The sequence below is a fragment of the Trachurus trachurus genome, assembly GCF_905171665.1.
Source record: "Trachurus trachurus genome assembly, chromosome: 16".
Taxonomy (NCBI): domain Eukaryota; kingdom Metazoa; phylum Chordata; class Actinopteri; order Carangiformes; family Carangidae; genus Trachurus; species Trachurus trachurus.
Window position 1 is genome coordinate 33689779 of NC_139902.1, and position 25521 is coordinate 33715299.

Genomic DNA, 25521 nt, shown 5'->3' on the forward strand with positions numbered 1-25521 from the left:
CTGTCTAGCCTCTACCTGCTCTTTTTACTAAACTTTTTACTAAACTTAACCAACTCCTTTCTTCATTTAAAATTATTTAAAAATGTTCCCCAAAAGATTTTGCACTTGTTGGGTTTACAACAAGTGCAAAATCTTTTGGGGAAAAAAATACGCTATTAAAGGAATTGTCGGAAAGGCAGGATGTTTAAAAAAGAAAAAAATACCGTCATTACGACCAAAGGAGGCAAGAATTGTTGGAATGATGGGATGTTGCCATATTAGAGGCCTATGTTGGACTGGTGGGATGTCGGAATGGCGGTTGCCACCCGAAATATTTGCAGCCAAATATTTCGCAATTTTGTGTCGTTTATTCGTCACGTCCCCAGTGTGAAAGGACTTTAAATCTTATACATGTGTGACAGTTGAGGGTCTTGTCACTATGCCTCCAATTGATCATGCATCCTGGCTACTTGGCCAAGGGGATGTCCCTTTGGCCGAATGGTTAGTGCGCATGACTCTTACCCAGGAGTCTGGGGTTCGAAGCCCGCCCGGGCCCTCTTCCCCTTGCCACACATGCAGAGGAAAATCGATTTCCAATCACATCATCTGGGTGTCTTAGTCAAATTTGGACAAGTCCGGTATTAGTTGGACTAGCACATTTACATGGAGTTCAGTTGTCCTAGTCTGGGGCCGTTGACCGGATCCAGGGCAAGAGAGACAGGCCTTTCCGTCAAAATAAAAGCGTCAAGCTAATGAAATGCAGTGAAACTCTTTAATTTAAAGCAGAAGTAAGTGGAATGTTTGTGTTAATATAAGTCTTAAATAGTTATATCTTCCGACGGCAATCACTTATATAGAGTGTTTGGTCTGAAACACGGGTCTGTTAGTCACTCTGCTCTGAGCCGAGGAGAAAACTTTCCTTGTATCCTACAACCTTTATCCAAGGTAAGAAAGAAGTTCAAACTCCCTATTAAGTGGGTGAGAGGGATCATTTGCTATTTTGACAGCTTTTTTCCTAAGCACTTCCTCGTACATACAACTTAATTGTTTCTGTCTTGTTCCTATGATTTTTGAGGCAAGGTTTACTATTCTCTGCAGCTTGCTTCTTCCTTTAATATTTAGATTACCGTACCTTCTGCTTTAAGGAATATAATTTACAAGGAAGTCCCCGAGCCATTAAGTTAACATCTTGCTTAATGTTTATTTTATAAGTTTTATGTTGGTGAACACATTTACTTTGTTGAATTTGGTTTGGAGTTCACGCGAGGCTACAGTTGCCCAGTTATAGTCGGATTAAGGCAATAATTGGTTGACTCCTCCGCTGACGTGTGTGTGTGTGTGTGTGTGTGTGCAGCTGCTGTGGTTCTGCTGCAGGAGGCGCCACCGAAGCTTCAATCCCTACGACCACATGACCAGAGACGACGTCCCACTCTACACTACACACAGCAGCTTCGAGGGGCCCAACGGGCGTCCATACGTAAGTCCAACCCCCCCCCTCACACACACACACACACACACACACACACAGTGTCCCCCAACACTGAGCCTGTCCACACACACACATACACACTCTCTGCTGTGTGTGTGTGTGTGTGTGGTAATCTGACGCCTGGGAAAGTGTCTGTGCAGCAGAACAGTTCATTCATTCAGCTGCAGCTCCAGTGTCGGCTTCACTCTCATTATCATACATCTCACATGTAATAAACTGACTCAGGGTCAGTTCTCCACCTGGCGCTCGTCGTCATGGCGATCACGCCTCAGGTTTGACTTTTGTTCAGGTGCCACTGTCGTTGTCACATTAAAAAACAGCAACAACAGCTGTGTGACGTCAGTGAACGCAGCACGGAGCAGGGTGTGAACAATGGAAATCCTGATTAATGGTGAAAATATCAAGGCCAGGTGCATTCTGGGAAATCTGTCACACCCATTCATTTACATTGTAGTGCTGAAAACTGTTACCTGTCGTTGCATACACACATGTTGTGTCAACATTGACACACACACACAGGAACAAAGGCGACTCCTCCCTGTGTCTTGATTAACGCGAGACACGTGTTGTGTTCACTGACTGAAGGAGAAAACTTATCAGACTGAACAAACTCAGACCGACTCACCCACCTGTAAATAAATCGTTAGTGTGACAGTCTGAGACTAATCACCTCTTATGAATCAATCACCACCAATCACAGTGGAGGAGGGAGACGTCTCACTTTGTTCCCTGATGAAATGATTCTCAAGGGAGGGAGAGTTGAGTTCTGTCAGAATAATCTGTCAACACTGCTGCACCTTTTATTGTTGACGTGCTGCTGCACATTTTCAATTTGACTCTTTCTACCGAGTGGATTCCTGACTTATGGAAAACACCTTATGTAGCCTAACTCCTTTACATTTGAATTTATTAAAGATAGCCCATGGATTAAAGCAAAAAAAAAAAAAAAAAATCTTTTGACTGAATTTTTTTTTCAGGCATTCAAATAGTAAAAAGGTTTTAATCTAAACCATTTAAATACTCAAGACCAATATTAAAGGAAGGGGGTGATGTTGAACAGGTTGCTCTTTCTCAATTCATTAAAACCAATTCTTTTTTGCAAGGCTTGTCTTTATTAAAGAACATATAAGTGCAATATACCAGTATTAAAGAACATAAAAGTGCAATATGCCAGTATTAAAGAACATAAAAGTGCAATATAGCAGTATTAAAGAATATAAAAGTGCAATATATCAGTATTAAAGAACATAAATGTGCAATATGCCAGTATTAAAGAACATAAAAGTGTAATATGCCAGTATTAAAGAACATAAATGTGCAATATGCCAGTATAAAAGAACATAAAAGTGCAATATGCCAGTATTAAAGAACATAAATGTGCAATATGCCAGTATTAAAGAACATAAAAGTGCAATATGCCAGTATTAAAGAACATAAAAGTGCAATATGCCAGTATTAAAGAACATAAAAGTGCAATATAGCAGTATTAAAGAATATAAAAGTGCAATATATCAGTATTGAAGAACATAAATGTGCAATATGCCAGTATTAAAGAACATAAAAGTGTAATATGCCAGTATTAAAGAACATAAATGTGCAATATGCCAGTATAAAAGAACATAAAAGTGCAATATGCCAGTATTAAAGAACATAAAGGTGCAATGTGCCAGTATTAAAGAACATAAAAGTGCAATATGCCAGTATTAAAGAACATAAAAGTGCAATATGCCAGTATTAAAGAACATAAAAGTGCAATATAGCAGTATTGAAGAACATAAAGGTGCAATATGCCAGTATTAAAGAACATAAAAGTGTAATATGCCAGTATTAAAGAACATAAATGTGCAATATGCCAGTATTAAAGAATATAAAAGTGCAATATGCCAGTATTAAAGAACATAAATGTGCAATATGCCAGTATTAAAGAACATAAAAGTGCAATATGCTAGTATTAAAGAACATAAAAGTGCAATATGCCAGTATTAAAGAACATAAAAGTGCAATATGCCAGTATTAAAGAACATAAAAGTGCAATATAGCAGTATTAAAGAATATAAAAGTGCAATATATCAGTATTAAAGAACATAAATGTGCAATATGCCAGTATTAAAGAACATAAAAGTGTAATATGCCAGTATTAAAGAACATAAATGTGCAATATGCCAGTATAAAAGAACATAAAAGTGCAATATGCCAGTATTAAAGAACATAAAGGTGCAATGTGCCAGTATTAAAGAACATAAAAGTGCAATATGCCAGTATTAAAGAACATAAAAGTGCAATATGCCAGTATTAAAGAACATAAAAGTGCAATATAGCAGTATTAAAGAATATAAAAGTGCAATATATCAGTATTGAAGAACATAAATGTGCAATATGCCAGTATTAAAGAACATAAAAGTGTAATATGCCAGTATTAAAGAACATAAATGTGCAATATGCCAGTATAAAAGAACATAAAAGTGCAATATGCCAGTATTAAAGAACATAAAGGTGCAATGTGCCAGTATTAAAGAACATAAAAGTGCAATATGCCAGTATTAAAGAACATAAAAGTGCAATATGCCAGTATTAAAGAACATAAAAGTGCAATATAGCAGTATTGAAGAACATAAAGGTGCAATATGCCAGTATTAAAGAACATAAAAGTGTAATATGCCAGTATTAAAGAACATAAATGTGCAATATGCCAGTATTAAAGAATATAAAAGTGCAATATGCCAGTATTAAAGAACATAAATGTGCAATATGCCAGTATTAAAGAACATAAAAGTGCAATATGCTAGTATTAAAGAACATAAAAGTGCAATATGCCAGTATTAAAGAACATAAAGGTGCTGCCAGTATTACAGTGACATAAAAGCAAACTGCAAATGTCTCTAGCGCATTTCACTTCTTCTGCTTTTTGATTGGCTAATACAATGGTCCTGGCTAGTTTCATTGGTTGAGAGCAGCATTAGTAAACCACACCCCTCATTTTACCCACTGATGCAAATCCGTTGTGGCGACAGAGAACTTTAATCCATGATAGCCCCTTAGATGTAGCATCTCATTTTCAAGGGGCAGACATATACATAGAACACATGACAACAATACACTACATTACATTATAGACGTACATAACATATGACAAATACATACATCTTGCTCACACACACCCCCACACCACCCCTGCCCACATAAGTCTAACATACAGAATAGAGATATTTAATTAGAAACATGAGCAATTAGTTTTAGGATAGGAGTATAGAGACATCCTGAAACAATGAAAAGAGGTAATAGAACGCAAAAGAGGAATGACCTTTTACCAACCTCTTTCGAGAATCGAAGAACAAAGAAAAAAGGGAAGTTCATATGTCTCAGTGAGTATGGCAAATTGTTTGGAATCCTAAATTCTTTTAAATAGAGGTGGTAAATAGACCTGGGCATTGTACTGTGTCAGAAACCTAGAAGGGTGTGAATGATATTGCTCATGCTTTGCTTTGTGTTGTGTTGCCCTTTTTATCAGCCTGTCTAAAACCTTTGACACAGTTGACCATGCTGTATACTCCTTTAGAAAGGGTTTCCTGCTACAAGTATCAGGGCATTGGATTGATGACAAGTTGTCTTTTAAACCACATGTAGCAGCACGTTTAAACAAGCTGAAGCCTTTAGTAGCATTCTTTTACAGAAACAATCCTCGCCTTCCTCAGTGCTGTAGGAAGCAAATAGTTCAAGCTACATTTTATCAGTATAGGACAATGCAGATATGTCAGTTATACACATGCTGCTTCTCCCTCTACACTGAAACCACTTGACTCAGTTCATCACACTGCAATTAGATGTATTACTTCCTTTTACTGTTTATTTATAAGGCCTTTCTTCACCAACTACCTGTTTATTTAACAACCTGGTAACTTTTATTCAGTTACTCCACTCATGCTCATGATCCCTCGGATCGAAAGAAAGAAAGAAAGAAAGAAAGAAAGAAAGAAAGAAAGAAAGAAAGAAAGAAAGAAAGAAAGAAAGAAAGAAAGAAGACAAAAAAAAAATCAATCAATCAATCAATATCTTGTGTTTTTCAGGATGAGCTGGACAAGCCGACGAAGAGCCGGACTGGGACGTCGTACACGGTGAACCAGTAGAGACCAGTAGAGACCAGTAAAGACTAGTAGAGACCAGTAGATACCAATAGAGACCAATAGAGACCAGTACAGACCAGAGACCAGTACAGACCAATATAGACCAGTACAGACCAATATAGACCAGTACAGACCAGTACAGACCAATATAGACCAGTACAGACCAATAGAGACCAGTAGAGACCAGAGACCAGTACAGACCAGTAGAAACCAGTACAGACCAGTCCAGACCAGTAGAGACCAGTAGAGACCAGTACAGACCAATATAGACCAGTACAGACCAGCAGAAACCAGTACAGACCAGTCCAGACCAGTAGAGCTCCGTCGCTGTCAGACCAGCAGTAAATTAATTTGCATTAATAAGAATCTTTATATAAAACTGTTTATTTTATTTGTTTGTTGTTTTGTTTTTACAGTTGATAAATATTTGCTGAATTATCTGATAAAACACAAACATGTGATTGATCCTGATTCTATAAAATGAAGTCGTCTGATGAATCTTTGGTTTTTCCTTCTGTAACATCATCGTGTTGTGAATATTGATATTGATTATTGATATTTATACTTGATCCATTTTCATTGAACAAAACAATCTGAAGCTTCTCTGCTGTTGTGACATCATCACAATGACCTCATCTGTGATGTCACAGTCGTCATTACAGTGACCTCATCTGTGATGTCACAGTCGTCATCACAGTAATATTATTGATTATATGAATCTCTTCAATAAACATATTGATCAGGACTGAACTCCTCCTGTGACCGTTTGAATTAAACTTTATATTTTGTTTTATGTTTTTATGTCGTCGTGTTTTTTCTTCTGTTGATATAAAAAAAAAAATATGATTTTTAAAATATTTTTCTGATTCGGTTGCAGCGACGTCTCAGATTATTGATCAGATTATTGATACGGCTCAGACTTCCTGATCTATTGTCGCCTCGTCGTCATGTTTCAGTTTGGCTGCAGCTCTGACCCACTTCGCTGTGTTTGTGTCTGGAGCAGGAAAGATGAGCTGGAGGGGGGGGGGGGGGGGGGGGAGAGAGAAAGAGGAGAAAGAGGAGGAAGAGGAGGGAAAGAAAGAGGAGGAGGAATAAAGAGTAGCGGAGGAGGAAGAGGAATAGAAGGAGGGGGAGGAGGAAGAAGAGGAATAAAAGGAGGGGGAGGAAGAGAAGGGGAGGAGGAAGAAGAGATAATGAAGAAGGAGAGGAGGAGGAGAATGAGGAAGAGGAGGAATAGGACGAAGAGGAGGAAGAGAATGAGGAGGAAAGAGAAAGGAAGAAAGAGAAGAGGAAGAAAAGGAGGGAGGAGGAGGAGGAAGAGATGGGGAAGAGGAGAAGGGGGAGGAGGAAGAGGAGGAAGAGGAGAGAGAGAATAAGAAGAAAGAGGAGGAGGAAGAGAAGGGGGGAATTGGAGGGGTAGGAAGAGGAGGAAGAAGAGGAGGGAGAGAATGAGGAGGAAGAGGAGGAGGAAGGAGAGAGGAAGAAGAGGATGAAGAAGGAGAGGAGGAGGAGGAAGGGGAAGAGAAGGAGGGAGAAGAAGAGGAAGGAGGAGGAGGAAGAGAAGGAGGAAGAAGAGGAGGGAGAGAATGAGGAGAAAGAGGAGGAGGAAGGAGAGGAGAAGGAGGGGGGAGGAAGAGGAAGAGAAGGAGGAGGAAAAGAAGGAGGGAGAAGAAGAGGAGAAATGGGGGGAGAGGAGGAGGAAGGAGAGGAGAAGGGGAATGAGGAGAAAGAGGAAGAAGAGGAGGAAGAGAAAGGGGAGGAAGAGGAGGAGGAGGGGGGAGAAGGAGGAGGAGGAAAAGGAGGAGGAAGAGGAAGGAGATAGGAAGAAGAGGATGAAGAGGAAGAGGAGGAAAAGGAGGGAGAGGAGGAGAAAGAGGAGGAGGAAGAATGAGAAGAGAAGGAGAAGATGAAAAGGAAAAGAAGGAGGGAGGGGGAGGAGGAGAAGGAAGAAGAAGAGGAGGGGGAAGAGAAAGAGGAGGAGGGAAAGGAGGAGAAGGAAGAGAAAGAAGAGGGAGATGGCAAGGAGGTGGAGGAGGAGAAGAAAGAGAAAGAGGAGGAGGGTGAGAATGAGGAGAAAGAGGAGGAGGAAGAGAATGAAAAAGAAGAGGATGAAGAAGGAGAAGGAGGAGGAGAAAGAGAAGGAGAAAGAGAAGGAGGAGGAGGAGAAAGAGAAGGAGGAGTGGAGTGAGTGAGTGAGGCTGGTGTTGCTGATAAAGACACAAAGGAAACGGCGCCGTGGCCGTGAGTCAGTGAACGCCTCACACACTCACTCTGTTTGATGTGAAAGTTTCTGCTGTTTACAGAAAGGTCGAAGGTCACAGGCTTTTCACCGTGACGACCAACACACATTATTACATCATGATCAGAGCTCACACTGAATGACATCCCATAATAAAACCACAGATAGATAGATAGATATGGTGATGTGGCGCCCCCTGCTGGAGAAAATAAACACTCACATCTGTAAATCTGTATTTATATTTATTTACAGATACAGGTGTATTATCCCATAATGTGTCACCATGGAAACCAACCATCACCGTCACTGAGCAGTGAAGCCCCGCCCACTGAGGAAGAACTGACACGGATCCAACTGAAACATCAGGAAACTCCACATGTCATTATGTAGAGTTGGTTCAGAAAGTATTCAGACCCCCTTCAGTTGTTTTTGCTGCTTTGTGTTAAAATCAATCTACAGTCGCTATTATTGAATTAACAAAAATAAGAGCTTGAGAAAGAATAAAACTTAATTTAAGGGAGAAAAAAAATTCACTTTCAAAAGCGAAATGTATAACTGGAAAACAAATGACTTATTTACAATTTACCTATTAAAAACAAAAACTCAGGAAAGCGCAAAGGAGAGAGAAGTTTCTTTCTTTCTCAGGCTTATTTGTTTGACATTGAAGAGGTTTGGTTTGGATTGATTTGATGCTAAAGTAATTCCATACACCACCGCATCATGACGGCATAAACCCCAAATTTTAAGACATTTTTGCAAATTAATTAAAAAAGAAAAGCTGAAATATCACATTTCAGACCCTGAAACTGACTTCACCTGAACGACCTACATGAGCGTCACAGAAAAGGCTCTGAATACTAATGTTCAGGTTCAAATACAGAGACTGTTTGATGAAAAACTGTCCCTGAAGGCAACGTGCATCAGCTGGTTTTGCATGAATTTCCCTCTAAAACAACTCTGTCTGGTAACGTTGTGTTATTATCTCATAGCGTGGTGAATGTGCAGCTCACAACTTGTCCACCAGAGCGTTGTGGAGTTGTTGGATTGTGTATTTGATGAGTTTGATGAGGGAAACCAAGAAATCCCATAATGAGCCTCCGTAGCGTAGTTCTGAGCAGCTCACGGCTCTGCTCCGCCGTTCTAAAAACAGCTTGCACCGACAATTAAAGGTAACAAACCTACTGCTATGACTATAGGGATTATGGCAATGGGCCAATTTGACAAAAATGTTGAACTATCCCTTTAAAGAGTGGAGATGAGACAAGTTTCTGATGAACTGTAAAGAGACAGAAACTCTCTGGTTTTATTCTTCACGTGGTTTTTATTGAAAAATAAACAAAGTGGCTTTTACACAGAGTGGTTCCTTCTCCTCGCCGTCATAGGTCAGGGGTCAGAGGTCAAAGGTCAGGGGTCAAAGGTCAGAGGTCAGAGGTCAGGGGTCAGGGGTCTCCAGCCTCTTCAGCCACAGCTCCAGAGCGAACTTGGTGCCGGTGCTGACCCGCTCCAGGTCCGGCCCGGCGTCCGGCGCGCGGCGCAGCAGCACGTCCAGCGGCAGAGCGTCGTCGCTGAGCGCTCCGTCCGCCGACACCGTGGACACGCTGAGGTCAGAGGTCAGAGGTCACACAAGGTAAGGCAGTTTTATTTAAATAGCTTTTTCATTGTTTATATTCTCACATTTTTTCGTTGAATGTACAAAACTTTCTTGAAAGAAAAACTGGTCACTCAATACATCTACTGTATATGAAAAGGACATTTTTCTTTATTTTGATAATAACCAAATGGATAATGATTAGATTTTTTTTGTACAATTTGTTTTATTTTTAGGAAAATTTCATATACACAAAAGAAAATGGACTGACGGAAAACCAAACTTTGCACTTTTTTTGAAAGAGCTTTTTCAGTATGGCACCGACACCAAAGGACTTGAAATTCCAAAAGCGTTAAAAAACAATTTTTATTTTGAATAAGTATTTATTTATTTAATATGATCTTCTTTACTTCAATGTTTATATATATATATCTATATATATATAGATATATATATATAGAAAGAGAGAGAGCTCTTTGTAAACTCTTTGTATATTTATGTTTTTATTTTTTATTTTCCCCTGGCACAACAGTATTGTTCTGTACATAAGTGTTAATAAAGTTAAAAAAAAAAAAAAAAATTGTATAGCCCGTTTTTTACCAACAGTTTGTCTTAAGAGTCAGAGTCAGAGTCATTTATTTGCCATTTGCAGAAAATCGGCATTGGAAAGCACTTTCGAGAGGACAGGACTATAAAAACATACACACATGAAGAACAAAAACACAGTAAATTACATGAGACATAAGAAGGTAGGTTAAAGGATCATTTCCGTTTTTTACAACCTGGACCTTATTTCTAGCATAAAATACGATCATTTTACTCACCCAGATAACTTCGGTGTCATTTGGAGTAGGCTTGGGTGGTATCCAAATTTCAAACTTCCTCCACATTTTACCACGGTATACGGTATTACCGTGACTAATTAAAAATGATGACGTAAGTGGCATTACCAACTTGTGTCTTCACCATTCAGAAACTGAATACTAGGGCTAAACATTAGCAGACCAAAATCTCATTGGTCGATTGGTCGCAGGAAAAAAAACAAACATTAGGAGCCCTGTCTGGTCAAAATTAAGTCATAATATAATTTTTTCCAGCCCCTCAAAGTGCAGGAAAAACACAGTTTTTATTTGGACCTAACCACCTCACGTATCCCTCCGCCCAGGGTTAGCGCCCGCCGATCATCAGTTGGTTAGGTCCAAATAAAAACTGTGTTTTTCCTGCACTTTGAAGGGCTGGAAAAAATTATATTATAGTGAACAATGGAACTGTGTTTTTTTTTCAGGTAAAACCTCTTTTAGGCCGTGAAAATAGGCCGTTTCTTTGGGTCTGTTCACAACACTGTATGTTGTAAATCTCTGGGCAGGGCTATTATGGGCTGGCGTTGCTAACGGGAGGAGTGCAGAGAGTCTTCTACTGCAATTAAAGTACTTAGGGGCTATTTGGAGATCATACAACCCCACTTTAAAAAAAATGATACTACACACAGGACAACACCTCACAGGTCAAAGGTCACAGCGGAGCCGTTCGTTACCTGACGGCGTCCGGCAGCCCGTCCGCTCGCACATCTCCTCCGTCCTCTCCGTCCACGGCCGACACGATGGCGGCGGCGAGACGGCGGTCGGCCCAGAGACAGGCGCTGACCTCAGCCGGAGAGGGAGCCAGGGACAGGGCTGGGTGGGGGATAGAGGGGGGGGGGGGGGTTAGGCATTCCACGTGTAAATAATACAGAGCTTTTAGTTTAGTTAAGTGGAATAAACTGCAGGATTCGCTAAAACTGAATCAGTTTATTTCAGTGGAGTCCTTCAGGAGTCTTTTACACTTCGTCTTTCATATTGGGTGTACTTGCTTTTCCTGAAGCTGAGTCACTCAATTATTTACCGTAATTTCCGGACTATAAGCCGCTACTTTTTTCTCAGGCTTTGAACCCTGCGGCCTTTACAACAATTTATAGATTTTTCCTGGCTAACAGCCTCCGGGGGGCGCTCTAGCAGGAAGCACTAGTGAGACAGACATGTGGGGAAAGATTATGCGCCGAAGAAGACACTAGTTCTGAGTGTTGGTGCAGTGTTTTATTTTCTAACCAGGCATGTTACTGTCTGTTGGTGCCGTACTGACGATTTTCAGGCACAGTTAGAAAAAAAAGCATAAGCAGGACTTCTACCGTGGCTCTGCTACATTTTTACCTTCATTAAAAAGCTCCGGAGTAATTGTGATGGTTGACTACATGACTAGTGACTTGTTAGGAGTGAGCACCGTCACTACAGTACCTGGCTGCCGCCCCGTTTGTGTCGCGGTGTGCAGAGATGAGAGCTGGGGTGTCCCGGCTCTCGTAACCCGTAATCTTTTGTTCATGACGGTTAAGATACACAAACACACACGCCGTAACATGGTTTATGTTATGTTATGTTATCCACCGCTCCATTTATAGATTTTTCCCCGGCTTCGTTGTCAACAAATGCACATGGAGGAGAGGAGCGGAACCAGAACAGGAAAAGCGAGCGGACTGTCATAGTTCCACACATCTTCCGTCTTTCTGTGTAAATATCTCATGTTACAACATGAAAAACCTGCGGCTTATATTCATGTCCGGCCTATATGTGTACAAAATTAATTTTCTTTTAAAAATGTAGCTGGTGCGGCTGATATTCAGGTGCGCTTAATAGTCTCCTTGTGTCTGCTCAGTGTTTCTCTAATTCTGACACTTGATGATCACACTGTGTACTTGTTTATAACTGTGTTTGGTTTTGCATGTTTGCTTGTTTTGCTTGGTCGGTGTTGCTGTTGTGTTGTTCCATCTCTGTAATCAGGGCGTCGTTGTAAAAGAGAGCCTGCTCTCAACTGGCTCTGAATAAATAAAGGTTTGAAATGAAATGAAATGAAATGTGTGCACATGAAAAGTGTGCGTACAAGGAACTTGTCCGGTGCAAACATGAAGGAACCAAAAATAGTTAAAGAAAGGGATAAAATAAAATAAATGATCAAATTAAAAATTAAATATTCTAGCGTAAAAACATATGCATATACTCTATGTAGGATTATTATAAATAGAGTGGGGGTGGTACAGTACCTGCAGCTGCAGGTGGGAGCGGGAGCAGCAGAGCAGCATGTAGACCACCACGTGGTGTCTCTGAGGAAGTCCTCTGGACAGCAGGGGGGGGAAGGTCGACTGGCAGAGGGACACGGTCAGTTCATTATCATCTATACTGTTGTTAAAGGGATAGTTCACCCAAAATTCAAATTTCCCTCATTATCTCATGTGGACTAAGGGCTGGGAGAAGTTTCAGAGTCCTCCGTGGCTTCTCTGAGTTACAGGGGGTCTCGGCGTAGCAGTGCATGTCCATATAACGGTTGCAAATGGATACCAACTGTCTTCGTAACAAAAAGACACACCAAAAAACATCCAGATACCTCCATGCTGCTCGTATGTAATGTCCGTCTTGTATTGAAGCCCCAACATGAGAAATTGTTCCGCTGGTCAGTGCAGGAAGAGCAGTGAACTGAGACACTGGGAGCTTCCGCTACAAACAAACTTAAAAAATAGACTTATTTAATTTTTTTCGGGACAATTTCTCATTTCAGGGCTTCAATACCAGAGGGACATTACATACGAGCAGCATGGAGGTATCTGGATGTTTTTTGGTGTGTCTTTTTGTTACGAAGACAGTTGGTATCCACTTGCAACCGTCATATGGACATGCACTGCTACGCCGAGACCCCCTGTAACTCAGAGAAGCCACGGAGGACTCTGAAACTTCTCCCAGCCCTTAGTCCACATGAGGGGGAGGAGATAATGAGTTTGCAAATTTGAATTTTGGGTGAACTATCCCTTTAATACTGATTGACTCAATCAGTCTCAGTCAATAAGTAATCGATTACAATGAATCCATCAGTTTGTGTAACTAACTGTCTCTCTCACCTCCCACAGTCCCAGGATCTCTGGACGAACGTCTTCTGGTTCCAGTTTCAGTCCAGTTTCCTCCTGCAGCTCCCTGAGACCGGCGTCCAGCAGCTGCACACACACACACACACACACACACACACACACACACACACACACACACACACACACACACACACACACACACACTGTAAACAGGGACACACACACTCTGCTGCGTGTCATAACATCATGATGAGAGCGTCTTTTACCGTCTCGTCAGGTTCCACGTGTCCTCCTGAAACACAGAGAGAGATCATCAATAATCGATTATTAAATTAATCATCAACTATTCTGATCATCTAATAATCAGTTAAAAGGGATTTAAAAAAGACTTACAGTAAAGGGATAGATTGTCAAATTGTCCCATTGCCATAATCCCTATAGTCATAGCAGTAGGTTCGTTACCTTTAATTGTCGGTGCAAGCTGTTTTTAGAACGGTGGAGCAGAGCCGTGAGCTGCTCAGAGCTACGCTACGGAGGCTCATTATGGGATTTCTTGTTTTCCCTCATCAAACTCATCAAATACACAATCCAACAACTCCACAACGCTCTGGTGGACAAGTTGTGAGCTGCACATTCACCACGCTATGAGATAATAACACAACGTTACCACACAGAGTTGTTTTAGAGGGAAATTCATGTAAAACCACTGATGCACGTTGCCTTCAGGGACAGTTTTTCATCAACAGTCTCTGTATTTCCCTCTAAAACAACTCTGTGTGGTAACGTTGTGTTATTATCTCATAGCGTGGTGAATGTGCAGCTCACAACTTGTCCACCAGAGCGTTGTGGAGTTGTTGGATTGTGTATTTGATGAGTTTGATGATGAGGGAAACCAAGAAATCCCATAATGAGCCTCCGTAGCGTAGCTCTGAGCAGCTCACGGCTCTGCTCCGCCGTTCTAAAAGCAGCTTGCACCGACAATTAAAGGTAACGAACCTACTGCTATGACTATAGGGATTATGGCAATGGGCCAAATTGCCAAAATGTTGAACTATCCCTTTAAATGTGAATATTTCTGGTTTCTTTGTTCCTTTATGACAATAAACTGAGTCTCTCTTTGGTTTGTGGACAAAACAAGACGTTTGAGGACGATGTCGTCTGCTGGTTTGAGAAACACTGGTTGGTGTTTTTAACATTTTATTGACCAAACGACTGATCGATTAATGGTTTAAATAATGACAATAATCGTTAGTTGCAGCTCTATGTGTGTGTGTGTGTGTGTGTGTGTGTGTGTGTGTGTGTGTGTGTGTGTCAGACCTGGAGGGACCCAGACGTTGGGAAATATGCGCAGCTGCTCGGCCCGTCGGGTCAGCAGCACCCTCTGATTGGCCGTCTGCAGCAGCACGGCCACGCCCACGTCCACGCCTCGCTGCTGGACGTCCAATGGGAGCGCGGCGGCCTCGGCGGCCGACAGGTGTTTGATGGGGCAGAAGGCGGGTCTCTGGGGGCAGAAACAACGTGTTGGCTGTTTGTTCTCTTATTGTTTGGTTGTAACGTGATTGTGTCATCATAACAGATAGGGGTGGGAGAAAAAAGCGATTCACATAAATATCACAAAAATCAATTTTTTTTTTTTGAATTTTTTTAAATATTGTGCATGTGTTCGCCTTTTTTACATCCAGAGAGTCCAGGTTTTGAAAAGGGTTTAAGTTCACTTTATAATGGAGTATGTTAATTTATAGGCTTCTACAGTATTTGTGTGCAGATAAATGTTAAAAATGCTAAAGACTAAAATCGAGAGAATCGGCAATATCGTAGAATCACAATTTAAATCGAATCACCATCCAAAAAATCGTAGAAGAATCGAATCGGGAGAAAAGCGTATCGTCCCAGCCCTAATAACAGACTATGTGGGTCAGTGACGAGATGCAACTCAACGTCAAGGGGTGTAACCGGTATTTTTTCATCAAAATCTGGAAATAAATCTGGATTAAAATGTGAAATAAATGTTAGTTTACTTTTGCAATGCAACACTATGTTTTTCTTGAAACATAATTTCTCACATTTAGAAAAAAAGCTGTGGTTTTAGGAGATAAGTCCTGCTTAGTGTTGCAAAAATTCATTAAAATTCAAATAAAAAAATTAAAAAATCTATTTCAATGTACTGTTTTCAGAAGAAAGTATAGTTTTTATAACTACACTTAAATTAATCCACTGTAGGTGGATCAAATATCAAATATTTAATATCATTCTTTTGTGGTTACACCATGTGACATTTTCAGAGGCGTTCAGTCTTACTTTTTTTCTTTTAAGTTCAAATGACATGAATGCAAAATGTACATTTAAACAAATCTGATGCATGCTTTTTAATTTATTTATCTGAAGAAAAAAAAACATAAATTTGTCACTGACCCATGTAATTAAGATATGCTTTTGCAACATTGATAGAAATACAAAAACTATATTTACAAAATACTAAAATGTGGAAGAAGATTGACAATAATACAAAAGGTCAGTGAGTTGAGTTTGGCTTCAGTCTGTTTCTCTTGACGTAACGAAGCTTCATTTGGAAAGTCAGGTGATTTTTGGCGAGGTGAAGCGAGGCATCCAAACATGTTGTCGCGGTACTTCTGCTTTGAAAGATCGATATGTGTCGAACCGTCGAACTGCTTCGAGCGTCACATCTCTACTAATAATTACAATGAAGCTGAGACACTACAGGTGAACAGAGTAAAACATTAAACTAAGGAGAGAAAAAATTAATACAAGAGGGAAATACAGAGACTGTTTGATGAAAAACTGTCCCTGAAGGCAACGTGCATCAGCGGTTTTGCATGAATTTCCCTCTAAAACAACTCTGTGTGGTAACGTTGTGTTATTATCTCATAGCGTGGTGAATGTGCAGCTCACAACTTGTCCACCAGAGCGTTGTGGAGTTGTTGGATTGTGTATTTGATGAGTTTGATGATGAGGGAAACCAAGAAATCCCATAATGAGCCTCCGTAGCGTAGCTCTGAGCAGCTCACGGCTCTGCTCCGCCGTTCTAAAAACAGCTTGCACCGACAATTAAAGGTAACGAACCTACTGCTATGACTATAGGGATTATGGCAATGGGCCAATTTGACAAAATGTTGAACTATCCCTTTAAATAATGTAAAACTAATACGGTCTGATAACAATTACCACAGTTAATTGATACTCATCATTCATACAGAATAAACGTGACATGTGTGTGTGTGTCTGACCTGTGTGTGTGTGTGTGTGTGTGTGTGTGTGTGTGTGTGTGTGTGTGTGTGTGTGTGTGTGTGTGTGTGTGTGTGTGTGTGTCTGTGTGTGTGCGTGTGCGTGTGTGTGTGTGTGTGTGTGTGTGTGAGACCTTGAGGGGAACCCGTGCTGCTCCGTCTCCTCTGTAGACCATGAACTGGTTCTTCTCCAGAGAGCAGCTCACCTCCACCTGGTCCTCAGCCGAGTCCAGGAAGTGGCCTGTGATGCTCTGACAGGAAGGACAGCAGACGTGACATCACTTCCTGTCCGTCTGAGCAGACAGGAAGTGACATCACTTCCTGTCTGACTCTGAGCAGACAGGAAGTGACATCACTTCCTGTCTGACTCTGAGCAGACAGGTGGAAACAGGTGTAAACGACCAAGGGGGTGGATCTGATTACACGCAGGCGTAGCTCAGTCGGCCATATGAGGACGGGCAACTTGCTCTGACTCTGGCTGCAGTTACAGTGCAGTAGATATGTGATCCAGTCATCTGCACTAAAAAAACGATTCATAACTCTGTGAAAAATAAATCATTATGTAGCTATTACTTTAACTATTTGCATAATGTCACTACAATGTTACTTTTACAAAAAAAAATACATTATTAAAAGTATCCGTGATTCTAAATATGCTGCATCATAACTGCATAAACGTTCATAAAAATCAAACCATTTTGAAATCGGACAAAAACTGAGCAAGTTATGGTCATTATAGCAGAACATGCACCATAGGCTTAATGCTCTGAGGGAGAGAGTTGCCCGTCCCAAGATGGCCGCCGTACTGGCTACGCTTTGTCATTGGGAAACAGCTGCGGGTGAGTCATCTAGTTCTTATATATATCTATGTAAACGACACTCACCTGGATGAACTGAGCTCTCTGTGGAGCTGCTCGCTCTCTGCACACGTACACCAGGATCCTCCTCACCTTGTCCATCTCACCTGCTCACCTGGAACACACACACACACACACACACACACACACACACACACACACACACACACAGGCAGTTGAACTCAGTTTTACAGTGTAACATGAGCTGCTGCAGATTAAAGAGATTTAACTCTAAAAAAAAATGCACCTCAGTGAAGTTAGTTTTAAGTTGGATATTTGACAGACGTTCGCTCCTTCTTCTCAATACATTAAAAATACATAGAAAATATAAGATGTGTTCAAATGCAATAAAAAGATGTGTGTGTCATAGAGGAGACTTAGATCTTCTGTCCTGTGTTGGATTTGAGCCAACAGGTCACATGACCTGGGCGTTATTGAGCTATAATGCTCATATTTAACCTACTGTATAGCCTACAATATATTAAAAAAAATCATGTGACCTGTTGGCTCAAAGTCAACACAGGATGGTGGAGCTAAGCCTCCTCTATAACAGTGGTTCTCAACTGGTGGGTCGGGACCCAAAAGTGGGTCTTGGACCCGTTCTAGATGGGTCACGGACAGCTGGTCAAAAAAGTAAATTAATATTTAATGCACATCTGATGTTGGACATGTCTTTTATTTTGAAAAATAACTTCTATTGAAAGGCACGCGTCACGTGAACACATGCAGTTGTAATGCTCCTCCTCACTTTCTGATTATTTGCTCTGAATGCAAAGATATCAGTTTCTTATTAATGTGGCCTGATGCAGTGAATCTTGTTTTGTTTTGTGGGTCTTTATTTTGTGCAGTTTGATATTTGTTTATCCACTTCTGTACATGCAGTTGTCATGGTAACTCCTCAGTTTCATTCATGTGCTCTGAAATGCACTTTGCTCAATAAAAAAGAGCTAAATGAGTTTTTAAAGGCTTAAAAAAATAATTCTTGGTTTGAATTTTATAAAAGTGGGTCGCGACTTAATGACCATGGGAAGATGTGGAGCCCAGAGTGAGACTAGTTGAGAACCCCTGCTCTAAATAACACACATGTTGTTATTGCATTTAAACACAATAACACATGTAATATTTTCTATGAATTTTGAATGTATTGAGAAGGAGAATGTCTGTCAAATATCCAACTTAAAACTAACTTCACTGCGGTTAAAAATGTTCACTCATCATGATGACCTCTTATTTTAGAAACTAACTAACTAATGGACTAACTGACTGACTGACTTGATAATTAACTAACTAACTAATGGACTAACCAACTGACTGACTGACTGGATAACTCACTAACAAACCAACTAACTAACTAAGTTAACTAACTGACTGACTGTTAGTCAGCAGCAACTCTCCTTCATAACAAACTGAAGTGCTTTAGCGTTTTCCTTTCCTTTCCTTTCCTTTCCTTTCCTTTCCTTTTCTTTTCTTTTCTTTTCTTTTCTTCCAGTCAAACTGATGCAAACTGTGGGTTCAGAGAAACAATAGAAACAACAATAGAAACAGTAGAAAACAGTAGAAACCTGCTGAGACTGAGAGAGAAGAAACAGCCGAACGGACCGGCCGCCATTTTGGACGAGAACAACATCCGGGAGCTGCACTTCAAAATAAAAGCCCCATCACATTTTTAACACTGCAAAGTTATTATTCTTTTTTCTTTCTTTTTTTACTTTGTTTATTAAGGTTTTTCCACAATACAACACATACATACAGGAACACTCAGAACAGAGTCCCCACCCCATGAAGTGAAAATAAATAAATATATAAATACATAAATAAATAACAATAATGATTAAAAAAAAAAAATGGATGAGTAAATCTAAGACAATGTAGGCTATGTTAGGCATGTCATGTCGTAATAAGGGACGTATTAACAAAAAAAGGAGAGAATGTTACAGAAAAACAAGAAAACAAAAAACATTAAGTAGGCTACAGTACATACAGGATAGTATTTAAGCGGGTTGTCATCTTGACACTCAACGTTATTATTATTAATAATAATAATAATAATAATAATAATAATAATAATAATAATAATAATAATAATAATAATAATAATAATAATAATAATAATAATAATGATTATAAGACGAAGAAGAAGATGTTTACGATCTTTGTGTATTTTTTCTCTTTCATATTTGAAACCCAACTCAAAAATGGGACTCTTCAAGAGAGATGAGGTGATAAACATTAATATGACATTCAGTTGCTCTATGTCCTTTATAATATTAATAAGTTCATGGATAAAGTCTGAGTTTCTGTTTCACTGTATTAACAGACACAAACAGCCCAGGATTATTCACGTCATTTCACTGGTCTGTTCTTTTCGACATTGACAAACACTGACTGGTACAAAGGAGTATTAGGGCCAGCCAAAAAAAAAGCCATGAAAGCGACTACTTTTCCCTTTTTTGTTTTTGGCTGGCCCTAATACAGCCTTTTAATTATTCCAAAAGTTGCTCACAGAGCGTATAGTATGGTGAGGCCTCATTTCATCATTACAGCCCACACCTATGGAGAGCAGAGAATCTGGACATTTTTAAAAGCAAACTGAAGACCTACCCTTTTTAGCCTGCTTTTAACTGAATCTTATTATATTTATCGTTATAAAACATTCAATTTCATTTTTTTAAACTCTATTTTAATTCATTCATTCTTATTCTATTTTATCCTATTACACCTAGCTATCTATTTTACTTCATTTTATCTGGTGTTTTCCCCATTGCAAATAATGATTAAGTGTAAGATAGCGTTTCCTCGATGTGTCTAAAATCCAATGTTCTAAAATGATTGTGCGAATGCCTATGTGTATGTGTATGTGTATGTGTATGTGTATGTGTATGTGTATGTGTATGTGTATGTGTATGTGAATGTGTATGTGTATGTGAATGTGAATGAATGTGTGTGTATCCCAATATGTGTCCCCTATGTTCCTTGTTTTTATCATGTGAAGCACTTTGAGCTGCTGAGGGCATGAAAAGTGCTACAAATAAAGCCTGATTGATTGACTGATTGATTGATTCAATCAAGGCTCAGTGGGGGAGATGAGGGGTTTTGTGTGTGTGTGTGTGTGTGTGTGTGTGTGTGTGTGTGTGTGTGTGTGTGTGTGTGTGTGTGTGTGTGTGTGTGTGTGTGTGTGTGTGTGTGTGTGTGTGTGTGTGTGTGTGGACAGAGGGGTTGTGTGTAAAGTATTTGAGTGATTGATGGTGTGTCATGTGCCTGACAGTGATAGCGATAACGTGTAAAGGTTGATGGGTTCAAAGTCCAAGTCTCTTCTCTGTCTTCTCTCCACTAACAATCTACCTATCACTGAAATCAATCCACTCTGGCTTTGTTCAAAAAACAACTGAATAAAACATTTTTTTAGTTAAGATTTGTAGCATTTCTGGATCTGTTAAAGGGACAACCAGGAGTTTCTATTTGGTTATAACAAAGTCTCATATTAATGTGGATGAATCTCCGTTACCACTTGTTAATGGTCCATTTTAGATACATCTATGGTTTTGTCTCTATGGTTATTTTGTTATTATTAGTGGTGGTGGAAGTGCTGGGCGAGCCGACCAGCGTTTCCTTACTTTCGGTTTCGTGGCGAGTCATGAGAATAACGCCGCCGAATCTCCGTTTATGGTCTGAACTACGACGGTATGTGATCGTCTTCCAACCTCTGACTTTAATTCTTGATGAATGAAAACATGAGTCTGTCTAAGTTGCGCATAAATGTAGTGTGAAAACACTTCGCTTTAACAAAACTCCTCGTTGTCCCTTTAATTTGTAATTTAATTTTTTTTTTTTCCTTTTTAATTGTGTAAACTGTTTTTTTTTTTTTTCATTAATTCAGTATCTTTCATTTTTCTATGTTAACTTGTCTTTCTTTTTTTCCTTGTTTTTCTTTCTTTTCTGTTTTTTTATGTTGTGAATTTCTGTGTTGTCTTCCAACTCTGAAGACCACCACTGTTGTTGAGGTGTTTTTATAAGCCTTTTTTGGCTTCTATACCTCTCCTGCACAATGTTTAATGTGACTATTTTCATTGTTTATGCAAGTTTTACAATGTGCAAATAAAAAAAGCTAAAACTAAAGGTCCTCCTCCCTCCTGCTCCTCCCACTAAGCTCCTCCTACGACGGCTAGAAAAGGGCAGAAGCTCCGAGCTGAAGGCACTCATCACAGAGACTCAACACATCCTCAGAAAAAGACAAACATGGCTCAATGTTGGTTTGGTGAGTTGTTGTTGTTGTTTTTTTACTACTCAGAGTAATTTATCCTTCGTCTTGTGTCAGCTTTCTGCTACACTGCAAAAACTCAAAATCTTACCAAGAATATTTGTCTTATTTCTAGTCAAAACAAATCTCATTATAGCTAAAATATGTATATTTATACATATACATACATAGTTATACATTTTTAAAAAAGTAGCTTGTTTTTAGACACTTTTTTCTTCTTTCAAGCAGATTTTTATTTGAAATAAGTAGAAAATGACAGTGGAGCAAGTTTTTCTTTCTTATTACAAGCACAAGAATCTTGCTTTCACTGGCAGATTTTTCTACTTATTTCAAGTGAAAATTAGTTTGAAACAAGTGAAAATGATCTAAAAACAAGTTAATTTTTAGGTGATGGGTCTTATTTAAAGTGGAAAGAGATTAGTTTTGACTAGAAATTAGACATTTTGACAAGAAATAAGACAAATATTCTTGGTAAGATTTAGGGCCCTAGTTTCTTAGACCGAGCGAAGTCTAACCTCAGCGCAGCTTCGCCACGTCAACGGGGCGTGGACCAGGTCCTTTTCGCAAGATTGGTGGGCCGCGCAGTCAGACTTAGACCAGCGCAAACCCTCCCCTCGTCCCTCCCACCGGCGCAAACGGCGAAGAGGGAGGAGAGAGGGCGGGAGGGAGACAGGAGGAGGAGAGAAAGGCGTGGAGTGGGTTTGACACAGCCGAGTCAGATCTTCACCAATCAAATGAGCTCCTCTCCTCACCTTTAACTGCGCGGAGGGCGATGCGCGCTGCAAGTTTGTCATTTTATACTTGGACATGGACGGAGGAAACAGCGACGCCAGAGGCCGAACCTCTCCCCGGAGGAAACAGCTGTTCCTCCGGAGGTCCGAGCTCAGAGTGACCAATAATGAGTTTACTAATAATAATACAAATATCCTTAATCAGGTTTGATCTGATACACTGAGAACCCCTGCCCAATATAAGAAACAACAACTAATAAACTAATAAAGAAACACAACACATTTATTCAAACCCTGTGTAAGCAAGATGAGAGGTGTAGCCTACACTAATCACAACCAAAAAAATTTCACACCATACAACAATCACAGCTTAATATAAACGTATTTCATACAGGCTACTGCAATAATACACAAAAAAATGCATTCAAACCTCAACAAATAACTTCAAATGTCTAAATTCTAACCGTTTAAGACGAGGGCCTCCATGTTTTGTCAAGTCGGAAAGTCGGAGCTCTGATATGATACCCGAGTTTCTGACCTGTAATTTCCGAGTTCGACGCCGTTCAATTCATTTTTTACAACTCGGAGCTCGTTTTTTTCCGACTTCCGAGTTGTCTTGAACGCAGCATAAATCAGCTGTAAAATACAATAAAAACATTTTTTTTTCATCCAATTTCTTTTTCTTCTCTTGGTTACATTGTTAGGCTCCTTATCCATGAAAATATTGGTTTAAATATGTTTGGGTGTGGGCCCCTGGGCCTTTTTTTTGTCAGTATGACCCTTGGCTTCATTGAACCTTCCTCTTGTCAGCTTTCTGCTCCATCTATGGTGTTAGGGTCGGTTTTGACCCGAGTCTTAAATCAATTATTTTCTTTTATTTTTTTATTATATATATATATATATATATTTTTTGTTGTTGTTGTTGTTGTTCTTGTTGTTGTTCATATGTTGTTTTTGCAAAGTTTTTATATGTTATGTCTGTCCATTTCTGTATTATGTTTTATTTCTTTTAACATGTCCGAAATAAACTTAAACTAACTAACTAACTAACTAAATCAGCTGTAAAAACAATTATTTATCATCCCATTTGTTTCTCATCTCTTGGTTACATTGTTAGACTTCCTTATCCATGAAAAAGTTTTTTTTTTTTTTTTTTTTTTTACTTTATTTTTAAAGTCACCACGTGTCTGTACATTTACATGTACACATGAAAGAAGGTCATGAGACATAGACAACATAACAGTCACAACGTCATACACATGGAAAAAGAAGAAGAAAAAGAGAGAGAAAAAAAAAAAACATATAACATCAACAATCACATAGACAGGCACTCAGAAAATAAATAATAAGAAAAAGTTGGTTTTACACTTATGATTTCAGTTTGAACTCTCATTATTGTTCTCATCGTTATAACCGCGTCAAAATCGACCCAAACACCACAAATGTTATAATTTTAACCAGCGCATTTTAGAATTTTGTGAAAAAAAATGATTTTGTTGTTGTCAAAATGTTCAGAAGAGATGTGGCTTGTGAAAAATGATTCATGAGCAGCGTTGGTCCCACCAACACTGCTCATGACCTCTGTTGGCCAATGTCCATGAGTGTGGCTTGGTCGTATTAATGTCAATAATGAGTTTTAAATTCTCCAACAGGTGAAGATGACCTATCAGAAATCAAGATTGCACTCGTTGGGAAAACTGGAGTTGGGAAGAGCGCGGTGGGAAACACCATCCTAGGAAGACCGGCCTTCAAATCGGCATTGTCTCCGTCCTCGGTGACGGCAGAGTGTCAGAAGGAAACGGGAGTTCTCGACGGTCAAAGACTGACTGTCGTTGATACTCCGGGTCTGTTTGACACTAAAAGAGACATGGAAGTGGTGAAGACGGAGGTCTGTGAACTCCTCTCATTGGCTCCTCCCGGTCCTCACGTGTTCCTCATCGTGATCGAACCGACCAGATTCACCGAGGAGCAACGGGAAACGGTGAGGATCATTCAGGAGATCTTTGGAGAAGAAGCGAGAAAGTTCAGCATGGTCCTGTTCACCCACGGAGACGACCTGGAGGCGGAAGGGGTTACCATAGAAACGCTGATCAGAAGGAATCGGCCTCTGCGTGACTTCGTCGGCCAGTGTGACGGAGGATACCTTGTGTTCAACAACAGGGACAAGAGGAATCGTGTCCAAGTCAGACGGCTGAAGCACAAGATCATAAAGCTGGTGCAGAAAAATGGAGGAAGATGCTACACCCCCGCGATGCTCGACTTGGTCACGATAGCCATCGAACAACTCCTGGAAAATCTGGGATTGGACGAGGCTGATCCAGGAGCTCAAGGGTTAATTGCTTCTTTCCGTTCAGAACTAATTCCCAACATTTCCAAATTGAAATCAATATCAGACCAGTTCTTCAGATCCTAACTGATCCAAATATTAGTGATTATTGTGATTTTTGTGTCAATCTGTCCTCTTCTGTCCTTCACCGGTCACACGTCGTCAACATTTCCATAAAATACAAATTACAATATTACGTTACAATAAATAGGGCCATAATAGAAGTTAAAACAAAAGTGCACACTGCAAAAACTCAAAATCTTACCAAGAATTTTTGTCTTATTTCTAGTCAAAACAAATCTCATTATACTTAAAATAAGACTCATCACATTTTAAAAGTAGCTTGTTTTTAGACACTTTTTACTTCTTTCAAGAAAAATGGAGGAAGATGCTACACCACCGCGATGCTCGACTTGGTCACCAGAGGCATCGGAGAACTCCTGGGAAATCTGGGATTGGATGAAGGGGATCCCGCAGCTCAGGGGTTAATTGCTTATTTCCGTTCAACTATAACTCAGAACGGAGGTAGTGAGCACTCACCCTGAATCTCAAAAAAGGAGAAAAAAACTCTCATGTGGAGGTGCACGGCCAAGGTAAACACGAAGAGAAGAGAAAACCAGCACCCTCCAATCAACTCCTTTTAACTTTTTATTGTAGGACAGGCAGGCAGGACAGACGTTTCGACCGAAGTCTTTTTCAATGTGACATTGAAAAAGACTTCGGTCTAAAAAGTGTCTAAAAACAAGGTATTTTTTAATGTGATGAGTCTTATTTTAAGTGCAATGAGACTTGTTTTGACTAGAAA

At 39.8% G+C, this 25521-nt stretch overlaps 2 protein-coding genes across 2 annotated transcripts; one reads left to right on the forward strand and one right to left on the reverse strand.

The window, feature by feature from the left end:
• Positions 1–9135: 9135 nt before the first annotated feature.
• nudt17 (nudix (nucleoside diphosphate linked moiety X)-type motif 17) lies at positions 9136–19015 on the reverse strand. Its single transcript, XM_083989378.1, is given in 10 exon segments — positions 9136–9426; positions 10951–11084; positions 11087–11089; positions 12487–12585; positions 13336–13428; positions 13569–13594; positions 14620–14803; positions 16679–16795; positions 17429–17516; positions 18964–19015. Coding segments are annotated over 9 exon segments (897 nt in total). The 5' UTR covers positions 17504–17516; positions 18964–19015; the 3' UTR covers positions 9136–9260.
• Positions 19016–21637: 2622 nt separating this feature from the next.
• LOC310999830 (GTPase IMAP family member 9-like) lies at positions 21638–24803 on the forward strand (the record flags this gene model as incomplete). The annotated part of the gene is made up of 2 exons (XM_083990396.1): positions 21638–21656; positions 24043–24803. The coding sequence occupies 2 exons, from the start codon at positions 21638–21640 to the stop codon at positions 24801–24803; spliced, it is 780 nt and encodes a 259-aa protein (XP_083846522.1).
• Positions 24804–25521: the final 718 nt, after the last annotated feature.